This window comes from Lygodium microphyllum, chromosome 1 (assembly GCF_053477565.2).
Source record: "Lygodium microphyllum isolate KBCC chromosome 1, Lygodium_microphyllum_v1.1.10, whole genome shotgun sequence".
NCBI classification, from domain to species: domain Eukaryota; kingdom Viridiplantae; phylum Streptophyta; class Polypodiopsida; order Schizaeales; family Lygodiaceae; genus Lygodium; species Lygodium microphyllum.
Window position 1 is genome coordinate 162322431 of NC_141135.1, and position 23947 is coordinate 162346377.

Below are 23947 nucleotides of genomic sequence, written 5' to 3' on the forward strand. Positions count from 1 at the left end.
ACTCCCATTGCTGAAAAGAGATCATCAAATGTCTCTCCTAATCAATCTTCTTTAAATTTGGAAAAGCAGCACAAGATACTCAAGACTTGAAAAAGTAGGGTCATTGTTTCGTTTGCGACTAGAAGGGCCATACAAAATATTAATATCCAAGAAGAAAGAATGCCAACAAAATTAACGGATCCACCAAGAGCAAGCAAGCTACTAAATTGTCTTTGACAAGCTTTTTTTTAAATGTTATTTCTTGCCCTAGTACTTGTTAGAATAGGGGTTTAAGCCAAAGACATTTTTTCCTTGATGATCTTCTGAGTCTTTGGCTGAACTAAATTACAAACTTTGAGCAAAACATGTCACCAAATCGATTCCCTGCAAGTATGGACTTCAGGGATTGTAACATGGATGATTGACCACCAATCAATATTCAAGGCTATAGGATACTCTTGCTTCCCATCATAGTTACTTGGAGTTTCGGAAACGGCGAAACGGAAACGGTGGGGAAACGGTAGAAACAGAGTTTCGTCTCCAGGAAGAAACGGGAAAACTGGGATACAAGGAAATATATAACCCCAATTTAATATATAATATAGATAATAGATGACAATAAGCCACACTTGTCACTCTGCAAAAACAATTCTTGTTCATAAGCCGAGACAATTCATTTTATCATGGCACAAGAAACCTAAGCCAACTAACATTTGAGAAGGATTCATATTCTTAACCTGCAAAAATTTTATTATGCTCTTAGTTTTTGAGGAAATATTTTGGTCTAACTCCCTTACATGGCCAAAAAATAGCCTCAAATTTCCCCTATTGTTTGTGTAATCTAGCCCCACTTTTCTAATACCCTATCTTAGGAACTACCTAGGAGAATGGCATGCTATAGCTGTGAGAGAGGGAGAGAGAGAGAGAGCTATTTCGAAGAAATGGTGAAGGAGAACCTGCGTCAGTCTTTGTACAAGACTCCGTATCCTCTACAAGGATTGTCCTTTCTGAACGGTTTTTTGACTCAAGAGATGAAGATGTGTGCTCGAGGAGGCGAAGATTACAATGACAGTACACAAGTCTCTCAAGCTGTGTTGTAGTAAAACGGTTTCTCTTCTTTGTGTGGAAGAGGGCCCAAGTGCTCCAGTTTCTTTCACAAGGACCTGAGCTGCAATCTTGTGAAAGAACTCGAATGGCAAGATGTTTCTGCCAATCACATGACAAAAACAAGAAAAAAAATATTATAATTGATTCTTGTATCATGATTCATGTTTGTCTTGAAGCTTGAAAGTTGAGTCTAGACTATGGTTTATGGGTTAGTCTACTTACCAAGGTAGGTGCGGATGTCCCATATTTCTCCCACCAAGACACAGGTTGCAACGATGTCTCTCGAAGCTCTGTTGTAGTGTGACCAAAAGAGACACTCCTATTTCGAAAGAGGAAAAGATCATTCTCTAGCCTTCTTAGCATCTGCACATCTCCTCCTGCCCACTTTGAGAAGTACTCCTCAATGCCATGCTCTAGCTCCTCATTCTCATATTGCATCTCATCACGCCATAGAGGATGCAATACGTGTGCAACAGCATAGATTGATCTATGAAACCAGACACATGTATAAGTTTATAACAAATTACAATCACAAATACGCACACAATTAGTGTCTTCTAGACACTAAAAATAAGTTAATACCACAATGGAAAAAGTTAAAACTTTAAAAGGAACTTACTTTGAGCGAGAAAGATAGGCATTGCTCTCACAAGCCTCTCCGATCTTATCCATGTACTCATACAATAATCCCATGGTACTCCCCTCCATGTCAGTGATGGGTGAAACGGAGTAGATAGGCTTGATGGACTTCACAAAAGCTTTAGCCTCCAAGAACCATGTCTCATCCATAGCCTGTTGTGCAAAAGCCCTATAGTGTGTATCTTGATGCTCAAGCATGGCTGACCACTCTCTGGACACAACTGTGCACATCAAGCCTTGGCGCACTCGCACAATCCGCTCAACAACTATAAACATACACGCAAAGCATGTGCTAGATGGCTTCAGCAACTCAAGGTCACTCTGTGCATGATAGATGCTCAACACTTTAGGCCTCTTGGTGACGAAGTTCACCATGGACTTTGCAGTAGTAAGAATAGTGTCTACCCAATTCAATTTTTGCAAGTCCTCCATCAATAAATCAAGAGTGTGATGCACACGGAGTCCATCTAATCTTGGGAAGCAGCCTCAAGCATTTGCCCCATGGAAACACAATTGGAACCATTATCCGTAATCACCTGCACCATATTTTCTGTCCCTAACTCCTCAATGGCTGTGCGTATATGCCCATAGATGTACGAACCTGTGATCACTGTACTAGGAGCTGAAGCATCAATGGCTCTCAAGAACATTGTCCCCTTGCATGAGGACACTAGAATGTTATAGACACTGCATTTACGTACACCCATCAAATAACACAGTACATCCATACTTTACCCAAGTGGCCTTCAATGGTTCTAACTGAGCTTGTATACGCATCTTCTCATTTTTCAGTTCTTGTGTGCGCATACCATCATAGGATGGACCTTCCCACTTGCATCCAATACGGCTAACGGCCCTCATGGCTGATCTCCATCATGGCGTTCGCAATACATAAAAAGGTATAGCACACTGTATAAAGCAGCGAGTGAGCTCCCTAGTGGCCTCTTGAATAGCTTGCTTTTGCAAGCTTGCCTGAATGCTTGCCTTCTGAAGTGACCCTTTTGCCGGCCCTGCCACTGTACCTATACCAACTCCACTTCCACTACTAGTGGACCCTGCCAATGGAGTCTTGTCCGCCCCAGCCCCTCCCACTGAAGCTGCATCTAACTCCAATGTAGCTCTACTCCTCTTTGATGGCCCTGTTGCTGCAGAAGCTACATCATCTACTCCCCTCTCCCCTATAACTAATGCACTTTGAGTGCCTAACCGACTGAGCTTCCACGCTTGAAGAGAAGCCTTCACATCTGCAGGTACATTTGGGCACGGGCCTATGTCTTTATTTGCCACATGTGCAAGATGATCTTTGATCCTTGTGGCTGCCCCTCCTCTTTCAATGCCACAATAATTACATCTCCATCGCGTGGAGCCACCACCACCTCTATACTCGGTGAGAATCGTCACATGATCCCATGCAGCATCCTTCACCATGATGAGTACAGGGCCCAGGCTGTAGTGTGAGATGGTCACAGCTTCACGAATCAGAATCACGATTCACAGGCTACAACCTACAACCACACAGAAATTTGAGATACAAGATTAGAGAGAGAGAGAGAGAGAGAGAGAATGTGTGTGTGTGTGTGTGTGTGTGTGTGTGTGTGCGCGCGCGTGGCTCTGGAGTCCTCAGTCGACAAAGGAGCAGACGCGACAGAGTGGAGAGAAGAAACGTAGGCAGGTGAAAAGTCGACTGGAATGTGGGAGTCTGGGGGCGCTCACATTCGGGCCAAAGTTTTGCCCCAAATCGCAGTCTGCAGAAACGCCGTTTCTTGGGCGTTTCCGTTTCTAGAAACGCTGTAGCGTTTCTAAAACGCCAGAAACGGCATTTCGTGTAACTATGCTTCCCATGTGCACCTTGCTCGTGTCTTTTCCTTTATCTACTAAGAATAACCTACTGCTACTTAAGTGATTTTATAGCAACTTCTTCAAGACCTTTAAGAAGTGTGATTGGACAAATTAGGTTCTTCAAGGTATTCTGTTTTCTACTGTGTTCTTTTACCTATCAGTTCAATTATATCTTTTGCTGCTAATAACAATACCTATTCCCTCAGATCCAACTTGCAAGTTGACCAATTCCTTAATCAATATCTATTCATTGGCAACCACACTTGTACGTACATTGGTTCTCACTTCAATATTTTGCACCAAGGGTTCATAAACCGGGAGCCTTGTTCATCTCTATCATTCCCTTGCATTCACCTACCTTTTGATCACTCATCTCTATTTCCATCATTTGTGTAAGAGCATTAAGTATATCCTTGCAACCAAAGCTTCCTCAAGGGTGATCACTAGTTCTTAAATGGGAGCATTGCAATTCAGACCTGTGTTTCTCCTTAATAACTCATGGCTGATCATGTTTCTTGATGCAGCAGCATGCAGCCCTTCTCCATCCATTCAGAGATTGTTCATGATAGGAGGAGGCTGCGTTTTGCAGCAGTTTGCAGGTCCTCCCTGTTGTGTTAGCATTTTACATTACGTCACAACTGATGACCAATCCAGCAGGTACAAGGTAGAGGACTGCTGCATTTTTATAGGAACAGTAGGCAACACCATCTTATCCCACTATGATTGCAGTCTTTTCATCTCCCTCTCAAAGACTCCCTCACTCTACTACCCATTCTAGAAGAATCACATCACTGGCCAGTTTCTTTGAGAGCTCCTGCACTTGTGGAACTCATAGCCTATGCCCCACAACCACCTCCCCCTCCCCCCCTTTGCAGCAGCACACCAAGTAACCTTTTAGCAGCTGCACAGCATCATCTGCCAGGACTACTGCTGAGGTCATGATCATCTACTCTTCCCACTGTTTGTAGGCTGCATTTCTTCTCCTACTACTCTTTAGAGGATCCTATGAACATGATGCTGTCCTTCATCAGTCACAACAGCATAGTTGTCTTCTCCTCTCCTCCCACCATTGGTGCCACAGCCCATCTCCATACCTGAGCTTCAAGACTGTGCAGTGATCTAGACCCACTCAAGCATCACCATGGCTCTTCTCAACCCCAAACCTAGAGACAAAAGGGATGGGGTCATTGATCACCATCATATCTCATTTATCATCATTCATTCATTTCTCTATGCTTCCAAGATCATCCCCTGCTAGTGTTTGTCACACACATTCCACTGGAGCCCCTAATGTTTGTTTACATGGTATTACAGCAAAGGTGGATTTGAACTAAAGATTCTTATTCTCCGTGAAGAACAAAAGGCCTACAAGGAGTGATGAGACCACTACAAGCTCAAAATCCTACACACCATTTGGCTATGCTATTTGGAATAAAACTCTACCTTTTGCTTCCATCCACCATCCCATTTCAAGTTTGCAGCACCCATGTTACAGCTTCGTCCCACCAAGTCACACCATTGACCACCAGGTGCACCTATTGCAGCAAGACATGTCACTCTGCCTCAGCTTGTCATCATTGACTAGCATTCCCCACCTTACCAAAGTATATGCGCATTCTTGAAGGCACCCCTTGTGCCAGTAGTACCATCAAGACAATAAGGCGCCTATGGTGCGGTCTATTCAGTCCTTTCAAGCACCTAGAGGCCATTAGACCCCACCAGCAAATGAGCCCTCCAAGAGACCACTGCAACCAGCTACAAAGGTTTCCCAATAATTATTTTGGGATTACCGCCTTCCACAATCCCTGGCTTCCTAGTCCGCTCTATCTATAAACACATGTTGTATGATACCCTCACATTTGTAGTCCGCTCCCATTTGAGACATGGTTCTCACCTACTCATGGCTCCATAGGAGCTATACATTCCTTCTCCCTTTTATGACTCCACAAACACAAATTCCACCACAAACATCGAGGAGATCATTTGTGATACCCATCCCTCCCAACCCTCTCCTACATAGCATCTAGAGGTTACCTCTAGTGCCTACCCGCTCCTTGTTCCACAGCAGCCCCAATCTCAAATGCTTTCAACACTCTTGGATGCTATTCTCTCTTCAAAAGGCATCCCTTACACTTGGTCTTTGCATCCTTAGGCTCTCAAGCTCCATTGCCCGCTCCTCAAGCTCTCACCTCAAGCAATTGAGATCCCACTTCCAAATGAGCTCTCCAAGAGACTACCAGCTACAAAGGTTTCCCCTAACTATTTTGGGTTTAGTGCCTTCTGCAATTCTCGGCTCCCAAGCCCGCTCTGTATATAAACACAAGTTTTATGATACCCTCACAGTTGTAGCCCCCTCCCCTTCAAAACGATGATTGTCAACTACTCATGGCTTCACAAGAGCTACACATTCCTTCTTCATTTTATGACTCCACAAAAAAATTCCACCACAAACATTGAGGAGATAATTTGTAATACCCATCCATCCCAACCCTCTTCTACGCAACATTAGAAGGCTAGCTCTCGTAGCTACCTCCTCCTTGTTCCACAATACCCACATTCCCAAAATACCTTCTTCAACACTCTTGGAGGCTACTCTCTCTTCGAAAGACCTCCCTTACACTTGCCTTTTCATCCTCAGACCCTCAACATCCATTGCCTGCTCCTCAAGCTCTCACCTCAAGCAAACAAGACCCCACTGCCAAATGAGCCCTCCAAGAGACCACTACAACTAGCTACAAAGGTTCCCCTAACTATTTTGAGTTTAATACCTTCCACAATCCTCTAATCCCTAGTCTGCTCTATCTATGAACACTTGTTGCATAATATCCTCACATTTGTACTCCGCTCCCCTCCGCGACAATGGTTGCTAGCTACTCGTGGGTCCACGTGAGCTACACTTCTTTTCTCCCTTTTATGACTCCACAAACATAGATTCCACCACAAACATCGAGAAGATCATTTGTGATACCCATCCCTCCCAATTCTCTTCTAGAATCTACGTAGCATTGGAAGGCTACCTTTGGTAGCTAGCCACTCATTGGTCCATAGCAGACTAATCCCAAATACCTTCTTCAACACTCTTGGAGGCTACTCTCTCTTCAAAAGGCATCCCTTGCACTTCTCTTTTGATCCTCAAGCTCTCAAGATCCATCGCCTACCCCTCAAAGAAGCTCTCTCTCTTTCTTTAAACCAGCCTTCCGTCTCAGAGAGGGTCATAATGATATGATTAACCAACAATTACAACACGCATAAAATTCACATAAATTGAACTGCGCACTATACATCTTTAATCCTCAACATTGGACATTTGGCCCTAAAATTGGCATCCCTTGCGGTATTTCTTTAACTTTTATTGCGAATGAATAGGGTATAACTGAGATCCCCTGATCTCCTCTACTAATCAAAGTGCCTCTTGTTGTTAAAATTGACTAGCAAGCCTCTAAATCAATTTTTCCCTTGTTTTCCTTGGAAATTGGCATTCATCTTGCTCCTGAAAAGACAAATTCGGGACCAAATTTGATAATGGTTGGTTGGCCTCTTGAATGTCCCTAAAATTCCTCTATTTTAGCTGCTAGAATTCAAGTCTTAGGCTCTCAATTTTGAGCACATATCCCAAAGTGACTATCAAACCCTAATTTCTACTATAAATTAAGAATTACAATAGCGATTTACTAATATCTCCACCTTTGATTACTCAAATGGCTAGATTTTGTTGAGGTAACTTGATAGATAGCTATAGGATAAGAGAGACTAATGTGGAGAGAAAAAATTTGAGAGTTTCATTGAGACAAAGGCCAAAAAACTCATATTGCCCTATTCAAACAACCATGGAGGCTTGTCACCTACAGCTTAGGGCCACCAAAAAGGATATTGCTCAATCCTTTATGCTGTCACCTGTACTAGAACGACCTTGTGCTATTGTCATCTGCACCTTTAAGGCTCCAAACTGTTGTTACATGTTGTAGAACCAATCCCTAGTAGCTACAAATCACATCAACAAAATCTCTTTGCTCTTTAATAACCTCCTTACTCAGAATGGCTACAACAGACTTCCACTAGCCCCCAAAAACCCTTTTTCACTTGCGTGGACAAGTTTTGTCAAGTGGCAACCTTCTAATTCCATTTCCCAGTATAATCCAGCTTACTAGTTTAATTTTGAGAATAATAATTCTGAAAATTAATTTACTAATTATTTTTATGCCCAAAAAACGAATTCCGCCAGTCAATAATTAAATTAGCTAGGCCAATTTACCTTCTTAGTATCTCTAAGCACTTATTAGCTCTTAGACCAACATGAATTAATTAATTAAATGCGTAGCCTCGAAATGCCACCACTGAACTTAGTGGCCAATAAATTGGTCCACACCAAAATATGACACCGAGTACCACCTAGGACTTGTAAGACATAAATTATGACAAATTTTTCCTTTGGCACTAACTAATATTTCAAGGTCTTAGGTCCCACGCTATGAAATAATAACTTACATATTAGATTTGCACATTTGATCAATTTTTAGCCAAATTCTAAGCAAAACAATAAAATTTCACATCCTCACCATGGACCTCCCTCTTGAAATCTTTACAATCATCCTCAGTTGCACTATAGTGTACCAAAGCATCCATTGCCACTATTGGAAATACATGTTGGCATCGTAGTCAAACAACATTGCACCTATTGCTTAACCATGATCATGCCCTCTATATGTCAACAAAAGTGAATTCTTTTTGCATGAAATCCACTTTTTGGGGTATATTGTGTCAGCTAATGGTATTCGCACGGACCCTACAAAGATTGAGACAATGCGATCATGGCCACCCTTAAAAAATGTGCATGAGATCACAGCTTCTTTGGTTTATGTTCTTACTACACCAAGTATGTATGCGAGTATGCTGAAATTGCATCTCCATTGCATGCTTTTTGCAGAAGAAGAATATGCCATGTAGATAAACAATATCGAAATTTCAGCATTTGAAAAGTTGAAGGAAATGATGACTTCAGATCCTATACTTGTGTTGCCTCATCTAAGGAAGTCATTAGTGGTTCAATGTAATGTATGTGGTAACATAATTGGCGCTATTCTTATGCAAGATGGCCAAGTTGTGACTTACGAGAGTCGAATTCTCTACAGCCTAGAGAAGATTTTGTAGGTCTATGAGAAAGAGCTCTTGGTTGTAATTCATGCACTATCTACATGGAAACATTATTTTTTGGGGGTTAATTTTACAAAGAAATATATGAGATGGCCAAATTCTCTCTATGTTTCATTTTCAAATAGTACATATTGATGGTAAAAAGAATATTGTGGCTGATCCACTGTCACGTATGCCACAGATTTCAACCATCAGCATGGTTGATCACACTAAGTTGGATGCCATGGAAGAGCAGTATGTTGCTGATTTAAACTTTGCTAATGTTTATGATCAACTTTGCAATGGCCAAAGCCACAAGCACTTTGTGCTTAGAGATGGATTTCTGATCATGCATGGACAACTACGTGTCACAAAGCAATTGAGACTTAAGAGTTATCACTGAAAGTCATCCTCCTTCGTATATTGGATGCAAAGATATTGATGCCACAGTCAAGGCAATGGAGCATTTCTTTTATGCGCTAGCTTTGAGACATGATAAAGAGCACTTGTCAGGACATGCATTTTATGTAAGAAGGTAAAGCATGATAGGCAAAAGATGCCGGGCTTGTTGCAGCCCTTGCCTATTACAGATAGACATTTGCAGAGCATTGCTATGGATTTTATTTTTAAGCTTCCTAGGGCACCTACAGGAAATGATGGGACATAGACTATCATTTGCACGTTTAGCAAACAAGTTGATTTCATTTTGATGAGGAAGAAAACAAAGGCTAACCATATGGCACAGTGCACCATTATTTTTGCAGCATATCTTTAAGTATCATGGTATGCCAAGGTCAATCGTCAATGATCGAGACCTTTTTGAAAGCGGCTGTTTGAGAATATGGATACCATGCTGAAATTCTTATCATCCTTTCATCCATAGATAGATAGTCAGTTTGAGGAAGCAAATTCTACAATGTTGCATCTATTGAGGTACTATGTTTCAAACCACAAGACACTGTGGGAGCAATTCCACTCTCATATGTTGAGCTAAAAACGCATTAGCTTTACTTGAAATGCCTCAAAATGTACTTAATTAATGAATCAAACATGTTCTTTAAACAAAAATGCATTCCTAGAGAGTGTCTATGTCCCACAAGTACAACCCCACTTGGGAGGACCCAAACTTTCTATAAATAGGTATGTTGCCCTCCATTTAGTCCATCATGTTTTTGCAGATTGCAGCCATCAGTCAACTCACACGTGGCAGCCCCTCCAGTCTTGCAGTGCCCTGGTGCCTTCTTCCAGCTATCCCCCACTATTTGGCATCTCCTCCCAAGATGTGTTTGGCCTCCAGCTGCCATCGCCATCCTCTCCACCATCATCTCATGCTTGCATTTGATCTTCATCAGCCAGGCGTCAATCTCCACACCCTCCAGTTGCCTGCGTTTGGGTCTCCATCAACCTGGTGACAGTGTAGCTGCTCCTCCATCCGGCAACATCTTCTTGCTTGCATTTGTACTCATCAAGAGCCGCCTAACATCACCACACCCTCACAGTGTAGCTACATTTGGCCTCCAACTGCCATCGCCAGCCTCTCCACCATCATCTCATGCCTGCATTTAATCTTCATCAGCCAGGCATCAGTCTCCATACCCTCCAATTGCCTACATTTGAGTCTCCATCAACCTGGCGACAATGTAGCTACTTCTCCATCTAGCAACATCTTCTTTCTTGCATTTGCACTCATCAAGATCCGCCTAACATCACCACACCCTTACAGTGTAGCTGCTCCTCCATCTGGCAACATCTTCTTGCTTACCTTCGCACTCATCAAGAGCCGCCTAACATCACCACACCCTTCTGCAGGCTGTCACCTCTGTCTCCAACAACCTCTAGTGTCAACGTTTTGCAGATTCCTCTCTCTTCACAGTTCGACTGGTGGTCACAGACTTTGGATCCGTCTCTGATGGACGTCACTCTCCGACACACTGCTCGACTGGTGGTCATATACTTGGGATCCGTCTCCAATGGACGTCACTCTCCGAGAAACATTGCTCTGCCCTTGAATATCTGTACACTCTTACATTCATTCGCTGTATTCATTCACTTCAAAGTTGTGTTCTTTTCTCCCTTTTTCTATTTGTGTTTGAGTTTCTGTGTTTCAGTTTTGAATTTTCCTTTCTGTGTCTGTGTCTCTCTCTTTGTGTTTCTATCTTGGTCGTACACTCTATGTTTCCTCAATGCAAACCCTAGCTGTTTTCTTCACATCACATTCATTTACAACATTCATCCACTTTAGAGTTTCTTCTCTCCATGTTTGTCTCTATGTTTGAGTTTTGTGTTTTCCGTTTACGGTTTGAGTTTTGCTTGTCTTTGTTTGAGTCTTTGTGTTTCAATCTTGGTCGTACATGTTGTGTTTTCTCAGTACAAACCCTGGCATATCTTCACATGGTATCAGAGCCATTGCTCTTCTAAAGAGTATCCTCCGGTGATTGTGGAGGCTAGACTTTGTGTAAGACTCACACACGGCTCAATTCTAGCTCATAATGTCTCAAGCACCTTCTTCTTCAGATCCTATGAGGCTCTATCAAGCTTCTCTATCATTGGATACTCTGAAAAGGTATTATGGTCTCGAGAAGGAGGTAGACACACCTTCATCTTTACCATCATCTTCTTCTCATTTTGGTTATCTTACAAATGAAGAGTTTGAGGAGTACTTGCGTATCATATACAATTCGGTTTACACTCCTCCAACGAGTGCTACTATTCTGTTTAGACCGATTGGTGAGACTAGTCATCTCTCTAATCTTGGAGGAACCACAGCAGTCAGCGCGTCTGGCAATCCATCTACTTCAACACAATCAAGCCTTGTGTCAAGTTCATATAACCCTTTTGAGTTGTATAAGCCAAACCCTCTTCTATTTCTCCTTTTGATGTGCAAGATCCATATGGTTTGTAGCATTTTAACTTAAGTAAAGAAGGCTCTCAAAGCAGACACCCTTCATCAAGTAATATCTCTACCATCTGTTTCATTTGAGCATGTAAACTACACTTCTAAACTCCCTCTCATCCCACCACTATCTTCTCCACATTCTGATCTACTCACATCTTCATTCCAAAATCTTGGATTATACTCCACTTCCACTCAAAGCACACTAAGGGTTGGATCTTCCATCACCACTCCTAACACTTTCTCTTTCTCCATCCCACCATCTACCTAACCTCCATTTACTCTTCATTTTGGTGTATCTTCCACCAACCCCCACTTTACCACATCCTTCCACTCTGGGATGGTTATGCTTAAATCTAGGGGACTTTGAGACCTCGTCGTTGATACCAAGTCTATACCAGACCCTCAATTAGCTCACCTTGATCACATCCATCAATGGAGAGCTCACAATGCCACAACCAATGTTGAGTTAATGCAGGGATTTCTTCTTGAGTTCCACTCTCAATAATAACACTTTTCCCTCACATCTAAACCTTGGAGTGATCCTATTGACTGCTATGTAGCTCGAGATCACACTCAATGTATCAATCTCGTTTTTGAGCTTCAACAGTTTTCCATTAAGGGGATGATTTGAAAGTCAAGTTGGCCGAGTATTGGTGTCCATTTTACCCAACACATTGTCTCACTACCTAGATTGTTGTCTCACTACCTAGATTGCTGACCTTCTACGAGTTTGAGTGTCAGTTCTTGCATTATACAAGGCTACATAATCAAGTCCACAAGAAGTCCTCCACACATATCCATTCAGAGGGGCGAGGGTTGGTTGCCTTGTCTTTCGGAGAGAAAGCCATTAGTGGCAAGAACTTGCAAGATGCGAAGGCAAGCCAAAACAAGAGTGACATCACTTTCTCCAACGGAACTAAAGAAACACGACCCCTTTGATAGTAAATTCCTAAGAAAAATAGGTTTTACACACACTGCCAGAGGTCGAGCCATGTGGACGAGGAGTATTCTCCCAAGGCCCAAGGTCTTTCACCTAAATAACCATAGCAAACTGTATGACTGCCTCCACTCTAGCTGGCCAGTCCAATGTGGCTACGCCTCCTACTACTACATCATCTACTCCACCTGTCCTAGCAGCTACTAGATATATGGCACACAGATAGCCTCAACAGCCTATTTCCTTCACTACTCGTGAAGGATTGGCTGATTGATCTACTAGAGACTCGCCTATTGCACTTTACAAATCCATTCCTAGGGTATCCACTGCGCCTTGTAAGATTACTTCCCTACCTCGCTATATGTGATGGTGGCTATACACTTAGCCTTTTCCATTTTAGACTTTCATTGCATACTAACATACTCATTGCATTGCACTTAGCTTTGCTTTCTTTTGTTTTCAATTTTGTTTTTTAGAGCATCTCACTACTCGCCTCTATGCTTGCAAAATTTTTTATCTCTTTTGTAGGGTTTTCGTATTTCAATGTAGAGCTAACATGCTAGCTTGCACCAGTCCTTCTAGAGCTCGAGAGAGGAGATGCATGTTGTTCCTTTCATAGTTCCATCTACTTGGAGTTTTGCTCTTCTACCATCATGGAGACTTCCTCCCCCATGGAGGATCGTACAACATCTCTCTTGATGTTATCATGGCAATGACTTCTATCCTTCCTTTTCTAGTAGGGCTGCTTTATCCACATGGTTCTTGGGATCACATGAAGACCGACATCCTCAAGCTTCTCTTCCTTCTTTGGCGTTGATATCCAAGTTGAGAGCACGTTCCTACCGTTCTTGGTATTCTATTAGTTTTGGCACTTGTCTTGAACAACGGCCTTCCCTCCCCTATTGTACCTTCCCCTATGCATTGCATAATGACATCATCCTTGTACTAGGGCGCTTAAACAAGTAAATAATTTCCCCACGAGAGACACAATCCAACTGGCACCTGCTACATGAGCAATCTTCAACACATAGCATACTATGAATCCCATTGTGAAAAGCACCACTAGACAGATCCTAAGCTATTTTCACTAGCGGATTACACCACTATCCTTCTTTCTGTCATACTTCCTCACCTTTCCCTTGTCATTGCCATCCTGGAGTGCTTGGGTAAGCTTGTAATGTTTTGTGATGTGTTGAATGTACCATCTCTACTCCCATCTTTTGGATCACTGTTACTTAATCATCTGACACCCCCTAAAACTAACTTTTCACCAAAAAAGGAAAAAATAAATAAAACAAACCAAAAAGTTTAATGTGGTTTCATCCGCCTTTGTAGGGCTTGATAGGCCACTGGGCAGCCGACGAGCACCCTTTGTCTGATGCCATATCCTATTTGGGGTGACTACTTGGACTCCCTTGGTAAGATACATCAACTCTATAGTCTTGGTAGGCCATTGGACAGCTCCCTAACACTTTGGTGAACAGCGTTTGGTGTTTCCCACACTCCTACTAGTGATCACAACACTTGGGATCCATCTCCGATAGACGTCACTCTCCGACATTGCATTGCTCTCCCTTGGGTATTCTGTACACTCTTACATTCATTCACTTCAAAGTTTCTTGTCTTTGTGTTTGAGTTTTGAGTTTTTGTGTTTTGAGTTCTGGGTTTAGGGTTTGAGTTTTGTTTGTCTCTATCTGAGTCTTTGTGTTTCAGTCTTGGTCTTACATGCTACATTTTCTCAGTGCAAACCTAGCATATCTTCACACCACCAACTAGCAAATATTGGCCCAATTCACAATGGATGACCTGGCATCTGAAATCCTTGTCAATACAACAAAGTGCAGGTACTGATTTCATTGTACAATGTCTTCTCCTATTGGCACAGATCTTGAGGTGACTGCTAAATCCTAATTCTTGCTAAATTTTAGGTTTTACCAAATTTGACAAATTTGCTAAGAATGGCTAGGAAATGCTGAGATCTTTTGAGAAAAGGTGAGACAAAGTTGGAGAGAGAGAATTCCTTGATTTTCCACACGAGCAAGAGCTTAGATTTGATTGCTAAATATAACAAATTCCATTTAATGTAGTGGCCTGCTGCCAAGAGGGCAATAAATTTTGTTGCTAGCCCGTAGCTACTATCACCTCCACCTGGGAGGGGTTGGAACTATAGTCACCTACTCCTAAATGGTCTTCTCTTGCTCATGGCTGCTCGAAAAGGTCCTCCAATAAAGGAAATGGTCGCATTAAAAAGCTATCTTTGTCCCTAGCTCTTGCATTGGCATCAACCATGTCCGCTTGCTATCCAACTAGGTAAGATCCATCCTAATGATGCAATGGTGCATCAAGGCAGTACTACTAGGTGTGAGAGTGCGCAACGGAAGAAGAAACACGAACACAGAGGGAGAGAGAGAGAGAGAAAGAAAGCAGAAAATGAAGGAAGAAAATCTGCACTTACTGTAATGAATGCTGAATACAAAACTGTGGACTGATCAGTCCCTGCACACAGCCCGAAGCGTCAGTGAGGGCACCAGATCAGGCTGATGATGACGGCAGCACCGAAGACGGAGGAAGATGACGGAGTCGGAGTGTGCACCTGCCAAAGAAAGAGGGAAGATCATAATACAATTGACTACCAAGTGGGAAATGGCTATAAATAGCCAAAAAACCCAAAAACTGGCTGACCTGAAATTTGAGGCCATAAATATGTCCGACCAGCATTTAATGCTAATCTAACCAGCATTTAATGCTGGTGAAAATGCCAGGAATGCTCAGAAAAATCTCGGAAAGGGTGGACAATGTCCGGCAGGTGAGGCAAGCTGAAGAATGCAGAAACTGCCCCGGAAAATGCACATAAAATCCCGACTAGAGGAGAAAATGCACTGAAATGCAATAAACTGAGTGCTCTAGAATGAGCTACCTCCTCCGTCAAAACAAGTGATAGACAAGTCAGAGCTCCTAAAGTCCTCGTCTGACTCAAACTGAGGCTCACAGGCAGGAGATGATAAGACATGACAAACATGATGGCTAACACCCCCTCTCAAATCCTGGATGTGGCGGAAGGCCAAGGGAGAAATGGATCCTGGGGTGGCAAGAGGAATGCCAAGGTCGATGATGTCCGTCGATGTAGATTGCCGATGAAGAAACTCCTCGCGATCCTAGGAAGCCCCCTCTAAAACAGTAGGGGCCAGGAAATCCACAGCCACATCACCAAGATCGTCCCCCTCTGAAAGGGATGGGGGGTACGAGGGAACCACCGGAGGAGAGGGTGGGGGATGGGAAGGAACCTGTGGAAAAGAGGGTGCACAAGTGGGAACGGGTGTAGCAATAGACAACTGCCTCGAAGGTCCCTACATAAGAGAAGGGGAATGGAGCCTATAAAGCCCGCTCTCCTGCCAACCTATCGCAATAACAGCCCTTGTAGAAGAATCCTCAATACAAACGGCCTGCTCGGTGAAGACAACCCGGGTACCAAGCCTAGTAAGGCCATAGACTGAGAGGAGTGGAAAGCCCAAGTCAGGGAACATAAAGAGCCTGGGAAAGGGAGCTCGACGCACGGTCGGGAAATAAAGGCAAAGTGCCAACACCACAAATAGGCACCGAAACAATGTCACCAACAGTGACTGAACCCTCACAAGGGCATAGATCCTGCAACAAATCACCTCAGGGAGTCATATGACTAGAAGCTCCACTATCAACAAGCCAAGGTTTCTCAGAAGATGAGGCAACCACTGAAGAAGGCTCCTCCAAGTCAACAATATGAAGAAACACTAACTCATGGGTAACCGCTGGAGTAGAGGTAGAAGGCTCAGATGTTTTAGCTCCATCCTTCGCTCCTGGACGAAGGTGAGGGTACTTCTTCCAACATTTCTCCTCTAGATGTGTCCCCTTCCCACAGTATGGGCATTTAGGCTTCTCCGAGTCGGAATCAGAACCTGAAAAACTCTCCTGTCTTTTAGCCTGTGACTTTCCTTTCTTTTGTGTCCCCCCTCTCGAACCTGCAACAAAAGCTTTGATGGAGGTGGATCCACTGGCTACCTCTTTGGCGCGCTCGTCATGCTCCAAAACAAGCGGGGCAAGCTCCTCCCATAGAAGCTTCTCACGAGTCCTCGATGTAAGAAGGTTGGTGTAGAAGACATCAAAACGGGGAGATGACAACTGAGTCAAAAGGATCATGGCCATATCCTCGGAAGAGATCATCCTGTCAAGGGACACAAGCTCATCCCTCATGTCCTCCAACCTGGTGATATGATCCTTCATGGAAGAAGAATTATCAACAATGAGCATCCGTAATTTCTTCTCGAGAGTAATCCGATGGGCAAAAGTCTTCTAATGGTACAAAGAAGCAAGCTTTGTCCACACTTCTGCTGCTTTCCGCAACCTGCGCACATGCACTAGGACAAAATCCTGTAAGCTCATAAAGAGGAAAGATCAAGCTCGTGAGTTGAGCCGATCCCATAAGGCCGCACGATCCATCGATGATCAAAGGTATCAAGGATACACTCCACCTTACACGACCAAAGCGAGTAGTTGGAACCATCAAGCCGGTCTTCTTTGGGCAAAGAAGGGAGTACGGGCACCTGTATAGAGGGTGCCATGGAAGGCATATGAAGGCCAGCAGAACGAGCCTTCTATGAAACATGGAGAGAACAGGGAATAGAGGGATCTCGGTCAAATGGGCTAGGTGACCTCCGGTCGTCGCGTAAACTAGCACGAAAGTCTCTCCATCTCTCAGAGGAAGGAATAGAGACCTCATCCTCTGAATCAGCAAAGAACTGGTGATAAGACATCTTCGTATATATCTGCAATCACCAAACAATTTGCAACCAACAGACAGTCAAGATGGAGCCGCCTATGTCAGAAAAGACCCAGAAGATGTCGCTTGCAAGAGGAGAGAGAAAATGCTGCCGCCTAGAGAGAAAAACTGCCGCCTATCCTCCAGATGATGACGCCTTCTCCTCTGCTGATGTTGGCCACCTCCTGTTGGCTGCGTTTGATGCAAAAGCAGGCTGCAAACACCTAGAAAATTGTCGCCTACTCCTCCTAATGCTGCAAAACAACAAAACGCAGGTATGGAAGGCTGCGTTTCAGCCTGGACAGCACCGCCAAGGGCTGGAAAGGAGGGAAGAAAGGCTGCACTTGATGGTGTCCTCCTCTGCAATGGAAGCTCTCCTCTATGCTCTCAGTTAGGCGATGATACCATGTGAGTGCGCAACGGAAGAAGAAACACGAACACAGAGGGAGAGAGAGAGAGAGAAAGCAGAAAATGAAGGAAGAAAATCTGGACTGACTGTAATGAATGCTGAATACAAAACTGTGGACTGATCAGTCCCTGCATGCAGCCCGAAGCGTCAGTGAGGGCACCAGATCAGGCTGATGATGACGGCAGCACCGAAGACGGAGGAAGATGACGGAGTTGGAGTGTGCACCTGCCAAAGGAGGAGGGAAGATGATAATACAACTGACTGCCAAGTGGGAAATGGCTATAAATAGCCAAAAAACCCAAAAACTAGCCGACCTGAAATTTGAGGACATAAATATGTCCAACCAGCATTTAATGCTGATCTGACCAGCATTTAATGCTGGTAAAAATGCCAGGAATGCTCAGAAAAATCCAAGAAAGGGTGGACAATGTCCGATAGGTGAGGCAGGCTGAAGAATGCAAAAACTGCCCCGGGAAATATACATAAAATCCCGACTAGAGGAGAAAATGCACTGAAATGCAATAAACTGAGTACTCTAGAATGAGCTACCTCCTCCATCAAAACAAGTGATAGACAAGTCAGAGCTCCTAAAGTCCTCGTCTGACTCAGACTGAGGCTCACAGGCAGGAGATGATAAGACATGACAAACATGACGGCTAACAGAAGGGGGGCAACCTATCCATACTAAAGCCATGTAGCTCAATCTAGGTCAATATCTGTTCATACCAAGCTCATTTGCAAGGGGAAATTCAATGCCCCTAACCAATATCTAACACCAAGACCTGTCCACAATAAACTTCTACCAATGTTCCCCACCGCCAAGGCTAGGATTTCTATCAGGCTAGGATTTCTATCATCATGGCAAACATTTAACATAATCTCACATGTGCACATCACATACGCACAATTGAAGTGCCAAAACTTAAGTGTCCAAAGAGCATTAAAGTTAAAAATTCACATTCTCATGACAAACATACTCATTACAATGACCTCTCCCATTGATGTGATGGTCGTTTAAAGCTACCATATTTTTAAGGGTTGTACATTGCCCTCCCTTTAATAGAAAATTTATTCCAAGCCTTGGTATAGTGTTGATAGACTTTGTTTTATGGGTTCTCACCTTCTTATGGACTGAAACCATTGGATCATTCAAACTTTATTTTGTCAAATTATTCATGGAACTTTTATCGCTTCACTTTTTAATGTCATTTGGAACCTTTCTTTTGCTCCAACCCTCATTTATGATTGAATGTTGATTTCTTTGCTTTTGCAATGATCATGTGAATCCATGACAGTATTGTTGAGAAATTCCACATTAGCCATCATCAATGCATTTCCTATTGTGATACAAAAATAGGGATTAGGGGTATAGTTCTTATTACATCCCCCCTTGTATTTACCAGATGATGACAACTTCAAATCCACGTCAAGAGCTTGAATCCAACCTTCGTCATAATTTTAGGTAGTTCTAGATATGCAAGGAGAAGCACCTTGATCTTTATCAAGGGATAATACAATTTGAACTTGCTTTGATGATAAGCATTCCATTGTTGATACACCACATAGGCTAAGACTAGGTCCTTTTGTAGAAAATTATAAGAAATCTACCATTTACTATTTGAGTACAAGCACCCATGCACACAAACATATAAACATACAAGTGCATACACATGTAAATAAATAAATGTAAACAAACATATAGACATATACACGTATTTACAGAAAATATGGATGTAAATATGTGTACACTGTCATATGCAATAGTAAGTGATTAGAGATGCACCTGGATAGGACTTGTGTTGTCTACCATCACTGGTACGAAACTTTTGTGAGTCTCCAAAGTCCCACGGCAAACCCTATAAATTACTCAATTTTGTGACAACTCACAAGCTCCATTATAATCAACAAGAAAGTATAAATAAAGAGTGGATACTCAATCGCAAAAAAAACCAATAAAAAGAAAATTCAATTAAACACATGATTTCAATTGACAACATTCATCCAATCACATAATGATAAACTTGCAAGTTGCTAATACTTGTCAATGGCACATAAAAGGCATGAATAAGGTCATAGAAAGTAATGCAGTTGATGATAGCCAAAATTCAAATATACTTAAACCTAACCCACAAAGATCCCTCACTATTACAAACAAAACTATAAAGGTTCCACACTGAAGTATGAAATTGTCACTTGCCAAGTTTAAAGTTACAAGTATCACTCTACGTTAGAGAAGCATCCACGGTCTAAGAAGATGTTGCAAAGAATATCCTAACAAAGAGAAAAAAGTAAACAATGCACAAACATTGTTAGCCTCCAAAACACAACAAAAGGCTACCATGCAAGGTCTTAGTTGTATGTACATACCTTAGAGTGTGTTTGTTAGATCACTTCTCCACTTGCTCATGAAGGGGGACAGCTCAATAAGAATTATGAAACTATCACTTGGCAAGTTTAAAGTTACAAGTATCGTTAGATCACTTCTCCACTTGCTCATGAAGGGGGACAGCTCAATAAGAAGTATGAAACTATCACTTGGCAAGTTTAAAGTTACAAGTATCCCTCTAAGTTAGCGAAGCATCCACAGTCTAAGAAGACGTTGCAAAGAAGATCCCAATATAGAGAAAAAAGCAAACAGTAGATAAACACTATTAGGCTCCAAAACACAACAAAAGGACACCATGTAAGGTCTTAGTTGCATGCATATACCTTAGACTGTGTTTATTAGATCACCTCCACTTGCTCATGAAGACGGGCAACTCAATAAGAACCAAGAGGCAACAATGGATCCCAAAATTTCTTGTTACACCGCTCCAAGTTTTTGCATTGTGATGCATCCAACTTATTCCAAGTAGTCATAATATCCACTTCAAAGGTGCTCATCCAATTAGAACCAAACATTTTCTTAAATTGTACCCATGTTGATGGTGCTTTGCCTTGCATTAGAAGTGTGTATCACCACTACAATGCATTTCCCTTCAAAATTCGATGAATTTGACTCCCGAAAAGGCTATATCAAACTATTGAATGGAAGCCAAAGCTTTCAAACTATCTTATGCACTGTTAAAGACCTCAAACTCCCCACCTTTTTCACCTGCATCATAGTCCTCTACTAGCCCCTTGGGAGTCAAGTTATCATACATGTGTTTCTATAAGTAGGGTACACTTGATGCATTTGCATCATAATCAATACCATAAGAAGCATTTGCATAACCTGCATTCATCCCTTGAGCCCCATACATACCAAAAGGTAGAGATGCATTACCATACATGCCACTTTCTACCCGTGGCATTATGTCAATGCTACCATACATGGAATTTTGTATTCCACTAGCCATACCCAAATACATTGGATTTTCCATGAATCAGTTGTTCCATACCATCAAAAGTTGTGCCATGCATTCCCATAAGCCATCCTTGACCCAACTACAGCATGAAAAATAGTACCACCACCAAAGTATCCTAGCTGCCCCATACTTGCATACATGCCTTGTTATCCAAAACCCATTGGATTGGCACTACATACAACATTGGGAGCATCTTGAAACGATATTGGCATTTCCTCCAGTACACCCTATTGTCTCAAGGCTTTAGAAGAAGACTTTCTCTTCTTACCCTTGCTGTCCTTCTTGTAAGAATTCAAGAACCGAGTAAATTGAGAATCCTTTGCCAATTGTACAAACATACCAGCTGCTATCCCCAATCATTCTTTGAACTAGTCATCAAATTCTTCACCCTCTTGCTAGTCATCAACATCATTTGCATTGAAGGCCTTGCATTTTGATCTACACCAACATTTTCAGTTTGCTACCCATGCTACATGCTCATTCCAAGATTAGGCATTGCATTTCCTCTACTAATTTGTGTACCTTCAAATGGTAAAGCATAATCATGGCCTAAACCCAAATCGATGTATGTTGACATGCTTGCTATAAATGCACTCAGCAGATCACAAATTTCAGCAACGCGCAACTTCACTAACTCGCACATAAGTGCCTCGCGTCCACCTACTCAAGGGACTTGATGTATCTCAGTAATGTAACCATGAAATCAATCTTCCTTCTTGGCAAGGGTAGTGATAACTTGATTTAACTCAAATTATAGCAAGAACTAAATACACAAATCTGAAAATGCACACTTTACCACTTGATCTTGGACAGCTAACACCCGATTCGCACTAACAATTGGTGCCCCTGTTGATGTAAAATATGCATTACTTGCTGATTAGCCTCTTAAACAGCCCCAAAACACACTTTAAAAATGCTCTTTTAAAGTAAAAAGCCTAAAATGGGGAGCGTTCGAGAGAGTTCAATAGAAATCCTATAACGGGGAGCGGTTCCACAGAGTTTAGTGGAAACCCTTCTTTTTGGGCTCTTCTCCAATTCCTATAATATCTTATCAGGCTTCTCCATCATTGGAGGCCCTGAGACAGCATTATGGACTCGATGAGGAGGACGACACTCCACTTTCACCTTCTTCTTCTTCTACTCCTATTCCAGATTTCACTAACATGACAGAGGAGGACTTTGAGGAGTACTATCGCAGCAAGTACGATGATGTTTACACCCCTCCTACCAGTTTTGCTACCACATTCGGACCGGTTGGTGAGGTTGGCCCCCTCTCCGATCATGGAGGACATACGGCATTCGGAACGTCTGGCGATCCATCTTCATCATCTCAGTCAGGTTCAATGTCAGGTTTGTACAATTCTTTTGTGTTACATGAATCAAAACCCTCGCCTCTTTCTTCTTTTGAGGTACAGGATCCGGATGGCTTTGCGTATGTGAACTTCGATCAAGGGGGCTCACAAAGCAAACGAATTTCAGGTACATCTACAGCTTTTGTTTCATTTGAGTATGTCACACACACTTCTCACTTCCCTCCCATCCCACCCTTTTCTATATCACACCTTGATCACCTCTCGTGATCTTTCCGAAACCTTGGATTACACTCCACATCTGCATCACACACCCTAGGGGTTGGATCTTCCATCTCCGCTCCTAGAACCTTTTTCTTCACCCCATTCTCTACCTCTTTGCACCATATTACTTCGTTAGGGGAAATGCCACCCTTTAACACAGTGCCTCTCACCTTTCAGCAAAAGAGCACACCCATAACTCCTGGGTCAACTGTGAAGGGCATCCCCCTCACTATCCCCAGCTTCACATCTCACATGGCCACTCAAACGTAGGGGTTTCCATCCTCAGCTTATGCTGCATCTTCACACTCTCCTTCGGTTACACCTACGCAGGGATTCCCATCTTCTGCTCCCCGTGTTCCCATCCCACCTCCTTCGGTTCCTCATGTGGCTACCATGCCCATGCCTAGTCAATCCATCCCTACCTACCTATGGATCCACTTTGCACACTATCCGCATGCCTGGTGGGCACTCTAGGGCCCATTCCCAAGTGTACTCCACTCCCCCATCCTACCCACACTACACTTTTTCACACTATGCATCTCCGAGCACTACCACTCCTGTTGCAACGGCCAAGAATGCCTTCAGGGATAAGACACGTTTTAGCGGGTCAAATTTCACCACTTGGTCTAATTTCATACAACAAGTGCTTGAGTCTCAAGGTCTTTGGGACCTCGTCATTAGTCTAGAACCTATGTCGCCTAGCTCACCCTGACTACATCCGTCATGGAGAGCCCGCAATGCCAGAGCAAATATTGAGCTAATGCAACAGTTGCTTCCTCAGTTTCACTCTCAGCTACAGCACTTCCCACATGCATCAGAGCGTTGGAGTCACCTTCTTGACCGCTATGTGGCTCGTGATCGTACTCGACACATCAATCTCGACTTTGAGCTTCAAGAGTTCTCTATTAATGAAGGGGATGATCAGAAAGTCAAGCCGGCTCAATATAGGCGATTACATACCGAGTTCACTACTACTGGCCCTCCAAAGTCAGATGATGATCAAGTCACATTCTTCTTGAATAAGTTGTCCAAAAAGTACTTCGATTTCATTCAACACATCATCTCCCAACCTCGCTTGCCAACCTTCTACGAGTTTAAGTACCAGTTCTTGCATTACGCAAAGCTGCATAATGAAGTCCACATGAAATCCCCATCACAACCTTATTTAGAGCAAAGGGGGTTGGTTGCCTCTTCTTCGGGAGAGATAAAACCACCATTGGCAAGAACTCGCAAGATGCGAAGGCAAGCCAATCAAAGGGTGACTCCTCTTCCTCAAATGGAACCAAAGAATCTAGACC

At 42.9% G+C, this 23947-nt stretch overlaps 1 protein-coding gene across 5 annotated transcripts in view; it reads right to left on the reverse strand.

Moving 5' to 3' along the window:
• Positions 1-23947, reverse strand: part of LOC148041902 (argininosuccinate synthase, chloroplastic-like) — a 143181-nt gene that overhangs the window by 63660 nt on the left and 55574 nt on the right. For 3 of the 5 annotated variants that reach the window (XM_087683944.1, XM_087683936.1, XM_087683939.1), the window contains one exon: positions 19512-19584. The exons of the other annotated variants lie outside the window; for them this stretch is intronic. Coding sequence is in view for 2 of the 3 variants with exons in the window: in XM_087683936.1 (XP_087540062.1) it covers positions 19512-19584 (73 nt within the window). In the remaining variant the exon portion in view is untranslated. The remainder of the gene's footprint in view (positions 1-19511; positions 19585-23947) is intronic. 5 annotated transcript variants of the gene reach the window in all.